This window comes from Ochotona princeps, chromosome 5 (genome assembly GCF_030435755.1).
Source record: "Ochotona princeps isolate mOchPri1 chromosome 5, mOchPri1.hap1, whole genome shotgun sequence".
Classification (NCBI taxonomy): domain Eukaryota; kingdom Metazoa; phylum Chordata; class Mammalia; order Lagomorpha; family Ochotonidae; genus Ochotona; species Ochotona princeps.
Window position 1 is genome coordinate 101,016,414 of NC_080836.1, and position 16,938 is coordinate 101,033,351.

Consider the following 16,938-nt stretch of genomic DNA (forward strand, 5'->3'; position numbering starts at 1 on the left):
GAAGATTTGGGGCTGAGCCTGAAATAACAATAGTAAGGTAGAAAGGGGACACAAGGACTCCAGCAGCCAGATATGGAAGTGCCTTTCTCTGGAGGCAGAATTAAGGTACAAACTCTGAAAGAGACTGAGAGTGACACCAGCCAAACACCCTCAAAGAAAAGTCCCAGTCCCCATCCTAATAGCCCACAGGCAATAGATTCCTATGAGAAGATCAAGAGAGATTTCTAGGGAATGTTCTAAGAATGGAGACATGGTCCCAACGACTTACTGGTAAAGACCAAGGCCAGGAAACTGACACACTAGCTACTGAATCACTATATACTTCCCAACATTTACTTTGGATTCTCTCTAGATGACCCTGAAATGACTAGCAATGCAATCCTTCACTGAAAACTGCTGTACATCCCAGTAGGGAGTCAGCCAGAACATACTGCCAGTAAGCACTGCCACAAGACCACTGCTTCCGGAAGCGCTGCCTGCAATCCACTTTCACAGCAGATCAGCAGCCCCAACAGTGAGAGTGTGTATGAGGGGCCTGAGTACGGCAACGTGCCAAGGACCTGATGCCATGCTTAGGTGAACTAATGTCTGTTTAGAATAGCTATTTATGTATTGTTACTCAAAAGAGTGAAGGAAAGAAAGAAAGAAAGAAAGAAAGAAAGAAAGAAAGAAAGAAAGAAAGAAAGAAAGAAAGAAAGAAAGAAAGAGAGAAAGAAAGAAAGAAAGAAAGAGAGAAAGAAAGAGAGGAAGGAAGGAGGGAAGGAAGAAAGAAAGAGAAAGAAAGAAAAGAAAAGAAAAAGAAAACTTTACATCTGCTGGTTCATTCCCCAAATCCCAATGGCTAGAACTGGACTAGTCTGAAGCCAGGAGCTTCTTCCAGGTTTTGCACGTGGGTGCACGGTCCCAATGACTTGGGCCATCCTCTACTGCTTTCCCTAGTCACATGCAGTGAGTCGCATGGGAAGCGGAGCAGCAGTGACTAGAACTAGTGCCTATACACGACGCCAGCACCACAGGTGGAAGATTCGTGTGCTATGCTACCATGCCGGCTCCATGAACTTACACTTCAAAACAACTCCAACAACTCCCTTTGCTTTGTGCAAGGGTTTAGTTGGATGGCCATGGGCAGCAGGGAACGACAACACCAATGTAGCTGGGTGCCCACACAGCTGATAGCAGCTGTTCCTGTCAGGGTGTGCTGGTTGTAGCCACACAGTCTGCTGTAGACACAGAGGACCAAAGGCTGACCTCTCCGAACACAGGGAGCCCTGCCTGCAGGGCGTCTTCCACGCAAGCTGCTTTGCTCTGAGTGACCAACCTCCCCATCTCCTCCATCAGATTTCCCACAAGGGCATAAACAAGTTTCCTATTTTTTCCCCTACAGATGAATTTATTTATGCATTCAAACGGCAGAAATCCAGACAGAAAGAGCCAGATCTTCCATCTGCTGGCTCATTCCCCAGATGGCCGTAGCATCCAGGGCTGGGCCAGGCCAAAGCCCCGAGCAAGGCGGCTCACCTGCAGCTCTCACATAAATGCAGGGCCCCAAGGACTTAGCAGATCCGCTGCTGCTTTCCCAGGCACATTACCTGTGAGCTGGATTCTAAGTGGAGCATCTGGGGCTCAAACTGGTTTAACCTGCTATGCCACAAAAGAGGCCCCAGAGCTAATTTCTTAAAACTCTCAGATAAGCATTGTAGCACAACAATGCCACCTTGCAATCCCACCTTTCATACTGAAACATCTGTTCATGTACCACCTGCTCTGTTTCTAAGCCAGCTTCCTGCTAATGCTCCTGGGAATGCAGTGGAAGATGGTCCAATTACTTCGGACCCTTGCCACCCACATGGGAGATCTGGAGAGAGCTCCTGGCTCCTGCCTGCGCACTAGCCCAGAACTGATTGCTGTGACCATTTGGGGAGTGAACCGGGAAATGGAAGATATTTTGTCTTTCCGTCTCTCTGTGTATCATTCTGCCTTTCAAATATATGTGCTTTTTAAAAATTCTCAGTATACCTATCCTTTTGGGTCTGCTTCTCTGGAAGACCCTCCCTGATACCCACTTGCCCATAATCCGGATGTAAAGAAGACTTGATGCTCAGCCAGCATAGAGCCCCGTGTGGACCCTGATATTTACGCTCAAGCTAACCAACCACTAAGTGATCAGCTAGGCAGCAGCTGCTGGGAAGCCACCTTGGGGACCAAGTTCAAAGACAAACAGTGACCAGCAGCCAAGTATTTTTTTTCCTTAAGGAGATCAGAATCAGCCCGTGGAATAAAAGCAGTTTTCAGAAACCAAGAGCTCCTTCCAGTGTTACAGGAAACCTTTGACAAGGCCTTCCCAGAAAGGTGCCAGAGCTAAGAGCAACAAGCTCCGACTTTATCACAAGCCACCCATCAATGTGCAACTGAGAAATATTCCCTGGCCAAGGAAGGCTGACAGCAAAGAAATGAGTTCCATTACCACATGACAGGAGTTGCAGAAAGAACAGCATTGCGTTTGTTTTGATGGATGTTCTAATAAAAAGACACAAAAATGATTAGAAACAATAAAATTAAATCACCAAATACAGTTCATTTGTTTTATACTATGAAGAAGATTCTTGCATTGGCTGGAAGAGGGGACTATATCACTTCTAATTTTAGGAAACAATAAAAAGAAGGACACATGACAACAAGTCTTTAATAGCTACCAAACTACAGCCACAGTAGAATCACAAAAAGCCATGGTAACCAGGTACACATAAACATGGTATTCCAGCTTCCTGCTCCCCCTGCTCCCGCCATAGGTGGTCCAAGTCACACCAGATTTTTCTTTCCAAGATAAAAATGAAGGAGCTGCTGTTATGGCACAGTGCGTAAATCCACTATCTGTGATGCCAACTGCTGGCTTCCAAGCAGTGGGTGTGGATGACACGCAGGTGTGAAGAGAAAAGCTCGCCTGTGTAGCAAGGCCTGGGGGGAGCTTCCAGCTGTTTGGCAAGGCCCAGCAGAAGTCTCTCTGATCACCTTGACGCTGTTTCACCCCCTGGTTGCATGGACACTCGAGCACCCCACTAAGAATTCTGTGATCTATTGAGGCATTGTTGTTTGCCCCTGTGAGACGGTTTTTGCAACCGACGTGAGCTTGAGAGTTAATATCACTGATAATGTCTTGGTGAGTGGGTCTTTGAAAATTTACACACTGGATCACAATTAAGCCCAGGCCATTTTTGCACACCTTATTGAGTACTTAACCATTGCCTCAGAATTTGGCCCAGACATGTAGCACTGCTTCTGGGAAGGGGCTTGAAAATATCCTAAATATTAATGCAAGTGATGGCAGTGAGAGCTGAAACTGCTATGGCAATAAATATAGTTATTGTTATCTCAAAGGCTAGCCTGTCTTTGCAAATTTTTGGAGCATAGAAAATGTAACTGTTTTAGCTGTTTTTATAACTTTTAGCTAGAGGAATTAAGGATGCTTTTATTAAAGAAAAATGCTTTTGATTATTGTCTCATTGTTTATGGGGTTGTAGAGTCTGTAGTTGTAGGGGGATTTCATATTTGAAATTTCTGTTTTGGATTTTAGGTTTTTTCCCTTGTAACCTATTTTCCCATTAAATGATGGGTAAATTGTAGAAACAGAAATGTGGTAGGAATGTACTACTAATTAGCAGGTAATCGCATGTGCCTTGGCCTTGGAGTCCTGGCTGTCGCTCCATGGCTACTGTTGAAGAATAAATAATGGCTTGCTTTGAAGAATATGAATACAGTATTTTACAGAATTATCTTTTGGGACACCTGCTTAGCCCTGAGGTGCAGACAGAATGACCAAATGTCTGTACATGTCCCCTTAGTCTTGAAGTAAAAATAGAATAATTAGTTGTTTGTGTAGGTGTCTGAGTAAATAAAAAGGACAGCTTTTTCTTGGGCTGTTGTGAGAACGCACCAAGTATCAGTGTCTGTCTTTCTTTATCGCTGACTCCACACACCCTTCCCGAGCTCCGAACTCGGCTGGAGCTGGACTCCGGCAGCCAACACCCTATAGAACTGCTGGTTCAAATCCCAGCTGTCCCACTTACAATCTAACTCCTTGCTAACGTGCCTAGGAAAGCAGCTGATGATGGCCCAAGGGTTCAGCCACCTGTATCCACAAAGGAGACCTGGATGAAACTTCTGGCTCCTGGCTCCTGGCTTCTGCCTGGCTGAGCCCTGGCTCTTGCAAGCTTCTAGCGAATAAACTGGTATCTCCTCATCTCCCTTCCCTCTGCAACTCTGGCTTTCAAATAAATAAACCTTAAAAAAAAAAAGTGGATCTCAGAAGAGATGACACAGCCTACTCCTTGCCTAGAACAATTACAACAGCTCACAGAACACTGCTTGCCAGTTTCCTGAAACACGCTGAAGGTCAACATCAAAGCAAGAGCAGAGGCTCCGTGCTGCAGGAACAAGTGGCGCCGAGTGGGGCTGCAGCGGCTGGAGGATGCCTCCGAGCAGGTGGTGCCCCTGAGGGAGACACCCTCTCTCTGCAAGGACGGATCCTTCACCAAAGCTTCAGAGCCTTTGTTTTTTGAGGTCTCCCCCCTACACTGGGCAAAATGTGCCAAGTCACTGGCCAGGTGCTCAGTCCCTTTCTTGCGTTCTCTATGAGCCCATGCTAAGCCCCCAGGTAGAAGCTCACAGTCAGAGCATCCCTGCAGCAGAGCCCAAGGGGTGGTGGCCACCCCCAAGCGAGCATGGTCAGCGGTGGCATGGTCGGCAACAGCACGGACATGGCCTTGAACACGACAAAGAAAGGCCATCGACAGGAAAGAAAGCTCACAAGGAACTCTACCACTTTGTCAGCCAGCAGTTCTGAGAACAGCCCTCCTCTCCTCATGGAACAGCTCGGTCTTTTGCCACGAGGATCATTTTCAGAGCTCACCGGGCCTAAGACTGTCCACCGGGAACAGGCGGATGTGCTTAGGGAAGCACCGTTTGCCCCAGCAAGGCCAGATGCTCTTCCAACCCACATCCTTGGCTCTTCCTGGTCTGCCCCTCATCAGGTAAGTTCTCCCTCTCCTCCTTTTTCCTCTCACCAAGTTGGTCTCTCCCTAGCACTGACTGTCACAGAAGAACGCTCGGTTTCCTCACTTGTTTTCTTCCTGACACACACTGATCGAGGCTTGCCCTCAGCAAAGCAAGCGGAACGGTCCATGCGGGCAGACAGGAGAGCCGAGGCTGGGAGGGAAGGGGCAGACCGGCTGTGCAGAAGCACCTGTCTGTCACACATCCCCTGCTGTCTTTAGTGCGTCGACTCCACCACCTGCCCTCACCAAAAGCAGACATGTGGTTTGACTTTGGTTATTTTCTGTGTTCCTTCGCAACAATTTTGCAGAAATCATGGTTTCTGTTATTCTTTCAGGCTGCTGATCATAATCCGCCCTCTCCAGAGAGAGCGCTCATGAAAACGGTCTGCTTAAATAACTCCAATATTACACCTAAGATAGGAAAACCACGGCTCCTCCAAGAAGGCTTCTTGTCACATTGGTTTCACTTGGCAAAGCTCAGGGTCACCATCACCAAATGTGTTCACATCACAAAGGCTGTCACTCCAGAAATGTTAAAATCGGTCTACAATAAACCACGCTCCTCGGGGGATTAAGGTCCCACTCCCACTTACCGTTAACTCCAGCAGCTTCTCCCCTTCCCCGACTCCTGTCTGTCCCTTTGCTTAACTCTCTCCACTGTCGGGAGTTCTCATCCCTGGGAAGTGCAACCCATTTGCAGGCCACAATTATGCCCAAACCTGGTAATAAACATGCTTCCCCTTCTTCTTGCAAGACCCTCATGCACAAATTCATTCCAAGCAACTTAAAAATCATACAGAGATTTATACAACCACATGTTCCACATTGATACATAACTCAAGTCAGGCATTTGGTGAGCTTTCTTTGGCAGATGCGTTTGGTCTCTCCCATCCATCCTTGCTTCTATGCATGCACACACATGAATACAAGGGTTTGCATTTATACAGACTCATCCACACTGCTAAGCTTCCGCTCACCTCCGAGGGCTTCGTGGTGCACGTTCCTCTTCCAGAGCAAGGCAGTTCGTTGGCATGGCTCTCACCTGGCACACAGGTGCTGGCCTTCACCACCAGAGTCAAACGCAAAGCCACGATAGATTTAGTAACAGAATCATTCACAAAACCTAAAGGAAAATGGAAGAACAGGAAATGTAAGACAAAGCTTTGTCAACAGCCTTCCCACAAGACTATGAGTTTAGCCACAGCATCATTCCAGTCTAAGCAACTAAACAACAGGTGATGTGGCAAAGGAAGAGGCGCATGCCCAGTCCACCTGGACTTCAGATTTCTAAGGGGGAGGAGTCCTCCCCAGCAGCTTGCAAAACCATGACACCAAAGCAAGAGAGTCCCACACGGTCTCTCAATGCCACCTCTGCACTTAAGCTTTTTAATTCAACCTGCTTTGAACTCCAGGCTTCTCCCAGGGTGTGAGGGCCACCCAGCTCTTCCTCCCCTGACTCTTCTGGGTACTCACAGGTGTCGGAAGTTCCCAGAGGTCTGCCAGTTATGACCCTGCCCTGGAGGCTCCCAGTCCCAGCCCTCCTCCTGGGAGGGCATGCAATACAGCTGGAAATTCTAGGTTGGGTTTATTAAAGATCATCTTACTTGCTCACCAATCTGCACAGTGTCAATATAAGCCAGTTCTACTGTAACTCATGAAGCAAAACTAATCACGGTTGAGTATTGATTACACTATCAATGATGTCATATTTAGCAGTGAATCATCCTTGTGTCTAATGCAATCATTTACACACAGTCAACAGCAATAAATATGGAATGACATAGTGAATGAACACAGCCTCTAACTAGAACAGAGAACTAAAGCAATTCCATAGATGATTAAATTATTTCACTGAGTATCTCTGTTTTAAAATTATCTGTTTCTCTGAAAGGCACAAACACACACGCACACAGGCATTCAACCCACTGGTTTGCTCCCAAATGGCTGCCAACCAGGACTGGCCAGGTAAGAAGCCAGGACCCAGGACCCAGGAGCTTTTTCGGAGACTCCCACATACACACAGGGGTCCAAGCACTTGGGCCATCTTCTGCTATTTCCCAGGCATATTAGCAAGAAGCTGCATTGAAAGTGAAGCAGCCAGGGCACAAACTGGAACCCATATGGGAGGCCAACTTCTAAGGCAGCATCTTTACCCTTTACACTACAATACGGCCCCTCCCAAATTTTTTTGTGTGTTAATATTCCCTGGGGCCTGGTGCAATAGCCTAGTGGCTAAAGTCATCACCTTGCACACCCTAGATCCTACATGGGTGCCAATTCGTATCCCAGCTGCTCCACTTCCCTTCCAGCACCCTGCTTGTGGACTGGGAAAGCAGAAAAGGAAGGCCCAAACTCCTGGGACCCTGTACCTTCATGGGATCATGCACCCACATGGTGGATCCGGAAAAGGCTCCTGGCTCCTGATTTCAGATCAGCTCAGATCTGACCATTACAGCCACTTGAGGAGAATCAATGGACAGAAGATCTTCCTCTTTGTCTCTACTTTTCTCTGTAAATCCGGCTTTCCAATAAAAATAAATACATTTAAAAATATATATATATATATATACACACATATATATATATATATTCCTTTTCTCCTTCAACTAAAAAACAAAACACATATCAAGGGCCCTGGCTAAATCCTCGCCTTGCACACACCAGGATCCCATGTGAGCACCAGTTCATGTCTCAGCTGTTCTACTTCACATTTACTTCCCATCCAGCTCCCTACTTGTGGCCTGGGAAAGCAGAGAAGGACAGCCCAAAGCCTTGAGACTGCACCCACGTGGGAGATCCACAAGAGGTGACAGACTCCTCGCTTCAGATCGGCTCAGCTCTGGCCATTGCAGCCACTTGGGGGATGAACCGGTGGACAGAAGATCTTTATCTCTGTCTTTCTTTCTCTCTGTAAATCTGCCTTTCCAATTAAAATAAATAAATAAATTTTAAAAAACACATATCAAAACTCATGAATATAATAAGATATTCAAAACAAATTGCTCAGTTCTCTGTTGAAGAGTAAGACTGAGCCCAAGAGTTTCAGTATTAGAAAGCCATGTTCATATCAACTTTTAAGACAAGAGATTTTTAGGATAAAGAAATTCAGTGATCAGTAAGGAAAGGATAGACAAGAAAACAATTGATTTCAGAGCAACTGAAATACTCATTGACCAAAAATTATTTACACTTGCATCTGGATCCCTACCTCCTACTGTATCATAACTAAAGAACTAAAAATGAAACAATATTTTAAACTCCAAGTGGAAAATACAGAAGGTTATTTTTTTGATCTTCAGGTTAGGGATTCGTTAAATACGATACAAAATAACAACACATGTGTGTTAATGAATTTAAATCCAATGATTTAGATGTCAAAGACAAATTTGAACTAATATATATGTAATTTAACATCTAAAATCCAAATTTAAATTGCATGTAAATTTACTATGAACAAGGATAGTTAATTCGACACAAGCTTGGAAATGAGATATGCATAAAACTAGCAAATGATTAACTTTTAGGATACAGAATTCTTCTTGCAAATAACTTTTGTGGCTCAATATTATGTATAGTTAATGAACATTAAAATTTACAAAGCAGGGATCCTATATGGGTGGCACTGTTAGACACACACATTTCCACAAATACATAAGGATGCATAGAAAGAGATAAGCCAGACTCAAAGGGAAGTGAGGGCGGCAAGGAGGGCAAATCTGGCTGAATATATAATATCTTAGTTATTAATCCTATAGAAAGAAAACAAGGCAAATGCAAAAAGACGCCTTACATGTTTTCCTATAGCTTTACACACATTTTAAACATTGTGTAACCAAATTTTTTATTCAGATTATTTATTAGGGTTCAGGTATCACATCTCCCAAGTGGCTCTGACAGACTACAAAACACAGTGTGAGGTGTGGCAGTGTAGCACAGCAGCCTAGATCACTGCCTAAGACGCTGGCATCCCATACGGGTACTGGTTCATGTCCTGGCTATTGGCATCCCATACAGGTACTGGTTCATGTCCTGGCTATTGGCATCCCATACGGGCACTGGTTCATGCCCTGGCTATTGGCATCCCATACAGGTACTGGTTCATGTCCTGGCTATTGGCATCCCATACAGGTACTGGTTCATGTCCTGGCTATTGGCATCCCATACGGGCACTGGTTCATGCCCTGGCTATTGGCATCCCATACAGGTACTGGTTCATGTCCTGGCTATACTACTTTCAATCCATCTCCCTGCCAATTGCCTTGGGAAATCACTGCAGGATGGCCCAAATGCTTGGATTCCTGCACCCATGTGGATGACCCAAATGAAGGTTTGTTCATGGCTTCAGCCTGGCCCAACCTTGGCCCAACCCTAGTTGTTGCAACCATTTGGGGAGTAAATCAATGGATGGAAGAACTCTACGTGCCTGGTACTCTCTCTTTCTAACTCTGCCTTTCAAACAATTAAATTTTTTAAAAAGGAAAAATATAGTGTCTGGAGATCTGGACCACACAGCCCAAAAACAATTTTGCTGTCAGTCTCTGTATACATCTCCAGCGGTCTTTGCCCTGCCATGTCAAATTCCTTTCTCTGACACGAGCATGGACATGTAGCAGGAAATTCGTTCTCAGTAAATGGCATCAAACAGCGATAAAGCAGATAAGAGACGGAACACACACTGATTAACCTGACTTGCATGGAATCTAACATCAGCTCATTAATTCAGGTCATTTAAGAACATGCTGCTTCCGTTCACAATAAATTAGCAACTTTCCAAAGATGTCCATGTCCTCAATTTAGAACTCCTCGCACACTGAAGTGCTGTACGTTCCTGAAACCCTGTATCACAGATGTATGCAAAATGTTGCTTGACACATTTTCTTCACTTACTTCCAAACAGAAGGGTATTTTGAGAAATTTGGCCTCAGCAGTTAACAAGAGACTTCCTACATTGTTTCCTTTTCCATAGTTCTTTTTAAAAGTGTCATAAAAATAAGACATCTGTCTTGGTCTCTCGGCTATTTCTGCTTGTCCTTAGGGGAAGTTATAAAGACAACATCACAGAAGCAGGCGATCAATGAAAACTCTTTCTGGAAACAGATTATGGCTTCAAAAGATGAGTGGGACGTGCCTGAATGCAAATATATACAGGCATGTAAGCACATATTTTATACACATATAAGATAGATCTCAAAATATACACATACACACACAATTTTAAGGATGGTTATGTCTGAAGGCTTGAGAAAAATACATCTTAAAGTTTAAGAAAGTGTGTCCAGTGCGGTAATCTAGTGGCTAAGGTCCTCGCCTTGCCCCTGCCAGGATCCCATATGGAAACCAGATCTAATCCCGGTTGCCCCATTTCCCACCCAGCTCCCTGCTTGTGCCCTGGGAAAGCAGTCGAGGACAGGCCAAGGTCTTGGGACTCTGCGCCCCATGGGAAGAAGCTCCTGGCTTCTGGCTGCATATCAGCTCAGCTCCAGCCATTGCAGCCACTTGGGAAGTGAATCAGTAGATGGAAGATCTTCCTCTCTGTCTCTCCTTCTCTGTATATTTGACTTTCCAATAAAAATTTTTTTGAATCTTTAAAAAAAAATCTTAAGAAACTGAAACCCACCTTCTAGAAGACTGTAGTTTCTGCCTGCAAAGGAAAAAAGGCAGGACACTGGATACAAGAGCTACCAAGCCCCGCTGAAGAGCCCATCTGTGAGCCTCACAGCAGCAATCATGTAAACACTGACTGAACCCCTACACAGATGTATCCAACTACGACAATCCACGTGCAGCCCCGTTACACTCACCTGCAGAATTGTCCGGCTCCTAGGAAAGCAACTGGTGGGCAAGGGTTTCCCTTCACTGTGGATCCCTACCACCATTTGCCTACATTTATTTGCATCCTGGAAAGATGTGGTTTTAGGCTGAGCAATGCATTCAGAAGCTGGGATGTACAGGCTAACAGCAAAGTGAGACTCAGTCTTCTCTGTTTGAGCAAAGACTGTGCAAAGCTCTTAGCCTGGGCTCGGGGCCAGACCATCTGGACCCAATCAGCCTCTAGGACGGCCACATGTTTGGAAATGTCACTGTGCATGAGGGTCACCTCCAGGCTGTCCCACAGTTGAGAGGAGAGAGAGGAGAGATTCCCTCGCGGACCATGCTAAAAGATGGCACCCTGGAAGCAATACCAAAAAGCACAAGCTAACTTCAGAGACAAAAGGAATGTGCGCTCTCTGGGATTCTGAGACGTGGTGAACCTCAAAGCTGCCCTGGGTGCCCTGGGTTGGCTGACAAGGTCCTCTCCCTCCTAGAACTGCTTCTAGGAGCTAGACTAAGTTAGTCTCCAGGTCGCCTCTGTGTTTCCTGAACACTCACGGAAGTCTTGCTGAAGTTATTGACTTTAGGAGTTCCCATATTCCATGCAGTCTTACAGAGACTGACGGCCCCTTCGCAAAGCCAGAGAGTTGGAACCAAGCCCGTGTAGATGTAGAGAAGAAGGTCTGGCAAAGATGATATCAAGCAGAGGAACACAGGGGGTGGCAGGAAGCAGACCCAACTGCGACAAACCGAGACTTAAGGCTGGTGGCAGGAACCCCTCAGGGAAGAACCGACACACCATCACCACAGAGGCCCCAGTGTGCCTCCCGTGCACACGCTGGCTCTCAGCCCAATGCAGGTAGCTCCCAAGTGACCCAGGTCTTCCAGGCAAATATCCTGGGCAAGGCTGTGGACTTCCTCCTTTCTTCTGTCCCTGGAATATGTACCCTAATTATAGCACTAGCTGAGAGTATGGAAATGCACCAAAGACAAATTATTACTCTTAATTATCTAAAGCTTGTCCGGAGCCTTAGGAGACCCCTCAGACTTCATCATCAAGGCTTTAAAAAAGAATATTTATTCTTCTAGCTCTCCTTGGGGTAGAGGGAAACATGGTTTTGACATAAACCAGCCCTGAATGTAAGTAATCTGCTTAAAATTAACGTTACACATTAAAATCAAAATTAACAGAAAACAAAAGGAGGACTCAGCATTATCTATAAAAGGCACTGGAGGGCCCGACATGGTGGCTTACTGGCTAAAGTCCTCGCCTTGCACACGCCGAGATCCCATATGGGTGCCAGTTCTAATCCCGGAGGCCCTGCTTCCCATCCAGCTCCCTGCTTGTGGCCTGGGAAAGCAGTCTAGGACAACCCAAAGCCTTAGGACCCTGCACACCCATGTGGGAGACCTGGAAGAGGCTCCTGGCTCCTGGCTTCGGCTCAACTTTGTGGCCACTTGGGGAGTGAATCAACAGACAGAAGTTCTTCCTCTCTGTTTCCTCTCCTCTCTGTATATCTGACTTTCCAACAAAAATAAAATAAATATTTTTAAAGGCACCAGAGATAATGAGCCAAAATGATTTGAGATAGCCATGACTGTAAGCGGAAGTGTTCTCATGTGTCAAGTCTGAAGAGTTACCCCAAAGGCAGAAATCACAGAATGCGTTCAAGCTGAGACTTTCATGGGGGGACTTGCACCTTGACATAGACATAAAGGAAGATGATCCAGCCAGTAGGACAGTGTGGCCATACGACTCCCAACATCCTGAGAACATCGTCAATCAACAGACAAGGTTCCACATTAATGCCAGAGGCAGAAGGTGTACTGGATTCACAAAAGCAGAACGAAACAATGCAGCCAACAAGTGCCAAGGTCATGATGGAGACTTAATGAATGCCAGAGAGAAGTGAAGATTGCTCCTGTGTGGCATCAGGAAGCAGAGAGCACAGGGCAACCACAGAGCGGCATTTTACCTGCATAGACCCTAGCTGCTCTTATGCCAAGATATCCTACTGACTCTGAGACAGTTTGGGCAACACCTCACCTTCTACATGGGTTCACCTCCTCCCGGGCCTGTGCTAACACCTCTGGAGCTCATCCCAGTTATCGAAGCACTTCCCCTGGCCCTCTCTGACTCCGGCAGTCCGCCCAAGCTTCCAGCCACTGAGGTCAGTTCAGGTTGCCCCTAACCATTGCCCCCTTTCTCTCTCCTCCAACCCACTGGGATCTCTACCATGTCCTTCATGCTCAAGTATACATCATCACGCACTAATCCCACATTCTTGTATGTCCCCAGGGGCGTCCTGTCTTAGAGAAGCAGTCGGGAGTCAAGACTCAGGAGCCAAATGGCCACTGCTGCAAAGACAATTTCCAAAGAGGGATTTCCAGAATGTCATAACATCTAACGAGATCTCCACTTTGATGAACAATAATCACACGAAAGCACCAATTCCAGTTAACCAATAAAGTAACCGCTTGTCCTTGATAGAGAAATGGAGAGTGGCAGAACACTGGGATGCGACCACAGATCTTGTTCTAAACGATATGTAAAGCGTAAGACAAAATTTAGTTTCAGCAATTTTCATTTTCATACCTTTGCTATATACACTCTAGTTTCACATTACTTTAAAAATCCACATGCTCTTTCTGCTCACTAAGCATTGAGCCACATAATGCTTTGTAATTTCGTAGATGAGACTTTCTTTCAAAGGTGCTTTTAAGATTCTATTCAACTCTTTCACTTACTTAGCCAGCAGTAAATCAAATGAGCACGTTGTTAAAAATACACAAGGTATAGGTTTCTACATAACTGGTCCTATTTGCTCAGTGAATTCACATCCCTTATGAGTTCACATCTACAAAGTGGCACTAGGGCAGGTTCTATAATTTCTAGCACTTCAAATTTCCAATCAAAAGTAGGGTTTTTTTTTTTACTAGTGCTAAAATCAGTAGGTTCAAAATCTTGTAGGAGTTTTTACAATGTATATATGGGGGCGCTTCAAAAAGTTCACGGAAAATGGAATTGAAAAATAAGTGTATTATGTGGGGAAAAAGTGAAGTATTGCCACTGCTTTTTCACAATACACATTTTCAATGAACTTCCTGAAGATTGTTCATATGCACAGATTTAAGCAAGTTTTTATATCAAAATAAATGTACCTGCTAATTCCATAACCCTTAAAAAACATTTTAATCCAAGGAGCAGAGACAGATAAACAGACCTACAGACAGAGCTCAGATCTTCGGCTTCACTTCCCAAATGCCCAAAATGGCTGGGGCTGGGCCAGAATCAAGACTCAGGAACGCAAAGCTGGCCTCCCACAGGGAGGCCTCGATCCATCATCTACTGTGTCCTAGAGTCCACGCTGGCAGAAAGCTGGAATTGGGAGCCAGAGCCAGAAATGAGACCTAGACATTCCAATGTGGGACATGGGTGTGTCAACTGGCAGCTTAACTGAGAAGGTCAAGGATTCTCCCTTTTCATCTCACTTTCAGTAAGAGGCAAAGAGAGATCTTCCAGTTGCAGGTTTACTGCCACAATGCCTGAAGCACTCAGGGCTACTTCGGGTCAAAGCTGGAAGCCCAGATCTCAAGGTGAGCCTTTCATGTGGATGGGGGGACCCAAGTGTCAGAGCCCTCATCTCTGCCTCCTGGGGGACACATGGTCAGGAAACTGTTTCAGACACAGAGGAGCTAGAACTCAAACCAGGCACCCTGCTAGAGAACTGTCAGTCACTGTGCCAAACATCCCTGCCCTGGAGCTTTCTGAGGTTCTCTTGTATTTCTGGTATTACACAAAGCATTCAGAATCAGAAGTCTCGGATGAGCCTCTGGCACCATGTTTGTTTTTTTAGGGGGGGAGGTGAGGAGGGAACAGCATAAGTAGTGCTGACTGGTTAAGAATCACTGGGCTAGGGCCCAGCAGCGGGGCCTGGCGGGTAAAGTCCTCACCTTGAAAGCCCTGGGATCCCATATGGGTGCCGGTTCTAATCCCGGCAGCTCCACTTCCCATCCAGCTCCCTGCTTGTGGCCTGGGAAAGCAGTTGAGGACGGCCCAAGGCTTTGGGACCCTGCACCCATGTGGGAGACTCGGAAGAGGCTCCTGGTTCCCGGCTTTGGATCAGCGCAGCACCGGCCACTGCCCTCACTTGGGGAGTGAATCATCGGACGGAAGATCTTCCTGTCTCTCCTCCTCTCTGTATATCTGACTTTGTAATAAAAATAAATAAATCTTTAAAAAAAAAAAAAAAGAATCACTGGGCTGGTTAAAAAAAACAACAGAAGTAATGTTATTCCTGTGTAATAATATCATTAACAATCATGGTGAAGTAAAAGCCCAAAAAGCATATTTTACCCATCTATTTTTAAAATCCAGATGATTCTGTCATACTAAACAATATTATATTTCCAAGCTTATTATCATCTCTCAAGTTCTTGATTTCTACATTATCTTTAAGACTTGCATCTTGGCCTTAACATTAAACAAGGATTGAAGAAGTCAGTCTTCAGAATAGTGCGTCATCCACTGCTGTGAGACTCAGAACCCAACCCTCTGAAGTGAGCCAACAGGACAAGAGTGCTATTTCCAGCAATGTGCCGTCCACACGATGAGCACAGCGGCTGGGGAACTCTTCCAGGTAAAAGTGTAATTTCAATAAGCTGTTTGCACTTCCCTTTGATCATGTCTAGGGGAAAACGCCTGCATTTTCTCATAATGAAAAGTAATATTATCCAATTTAACTTTCACCAAACAGCAGCTGGGTCCTAGCAAAGTAGCCCTCAGCAAATTCCACATGTCAAAAGCAGAAAGTGTGCCCCTTACAAACAGGCAGTGGGAAAAATTGAAAATGAGGCAGAATTCATTTCAAACAAATTCTCTGGGTCTTTAAAAGTGAACCCTTGAGAGCTGCTGAAAAGCCAGTGTGATTTCTTTGATGCAGCACTCAAGCGGATGGACACTTGTAACACGTAAGAACTGCAGAGCACCTTGGCACCATTCTGTTCCTTGGTAGTGTGAGATCAGTGTCTGTAACACCTTACTGAGCCTGCATAGCAAGCGTGTCTTACCTTCAGAATGCAGTGGGCCACAGGCCAACTGGTCAACTGGAGACCACAGAGGAGCAGGAAGAATCCTCTACTGCCATTTGAACAGCTGCCTTAAAGCAGACCTTGCAAACACCTGCACTTTCTTTTATTATTATTCGTTTAAACATTTTTTTGAAAGGCAGAGTTACAGAATGAAGCGACAGGGAAAAAGGTCTTCCTTTCTGTTGGTTCCACTCTCCAAATAGCTACCCAAGGCTGGAGCTGAGCCAGTAGAAAGCCAGGAGCCAGGAGCTTCTTATAGGTGTCCCAGGTAGGCGCAGGAGCCCACGGACTTAGGTCATCCTCCACTGTTTTCCCAGGCCACAAGCAGTGCACTGGATCAGAAGGAGAGCAGCCAGGACTCCACCCAGTGCCCACACAGGACGCCAACACTGCAGGCACAAGTTTAGCCTCTGCTTTGTCTCCAGCCCCAACACCTGAATTTTCATGGCCTTTCTAAGGACAAAATAACTAGTATTGCACAGGAGCCTATAAAGTTGCTGCAACTACAGCCTGGATTCAATTAAAAGCCAGAAACAGAAGAGGTTTAGAAGTTAGAAGGAAAGAACAGAGAGAAAGAAAAAAAAAATTGATTGAACAGTATAAAGAAGGAAATCAAAGCATAAGATGGACATCAATTGAGAGAAAGAAAGAAAGCACTAGCAGAGACAAACAAGCGAAAATGGCAGAGCACACGAAGGCTCTCCGTGAAAACGCTCATGGGCTGTCACATCTTTGGTGACAAAGGCTTTTAATCTCATTCTTGTGGCTTCATCTTCTCCATCCACAACAACATCGAAACTGAATTCTCTGAACATTTTCAGGAATAAACCTGTTTGTTTCTTCACTGTGCATGATCCAAGCCTGTGATTCTAATTATGAAACCAAAACACTGAGTCACCCTTCATGAACTAGGCATGCATTCCATGTCAACGTGAGGTGGGGCAGGATGAAGCAGGAGTTCTGTTCAATCACTCGGTGCCCAGCA

At 45.5% G+C, this 16,938-nt stretch overlaps 1 protein-coding gene across 1 annotated transcript in view; it reads right to left on the reverse strand.

Annotated features, from left to right (window-relative positions):
* DNER (delta/notch like EGF repeat containing) overlaps nucleotides 1-16,938 on the reverse strand; it is a 304,451-nt gene that overhangs the window by 146,227 nt on the left and 141,286 nt on the right. Inside the window, exon 5 of the mRNA XM_004576747.3 lies at nucleotides 6,029-6,174. Within this exon, the coding sequence (XP_004576804.2) occupies nucleotides 6,029-6,174 (146 nt within the window). The remainder of the gene's footprint in view (nucleotides 1-6,028; nucleotides 6,175-16,938) is intronic.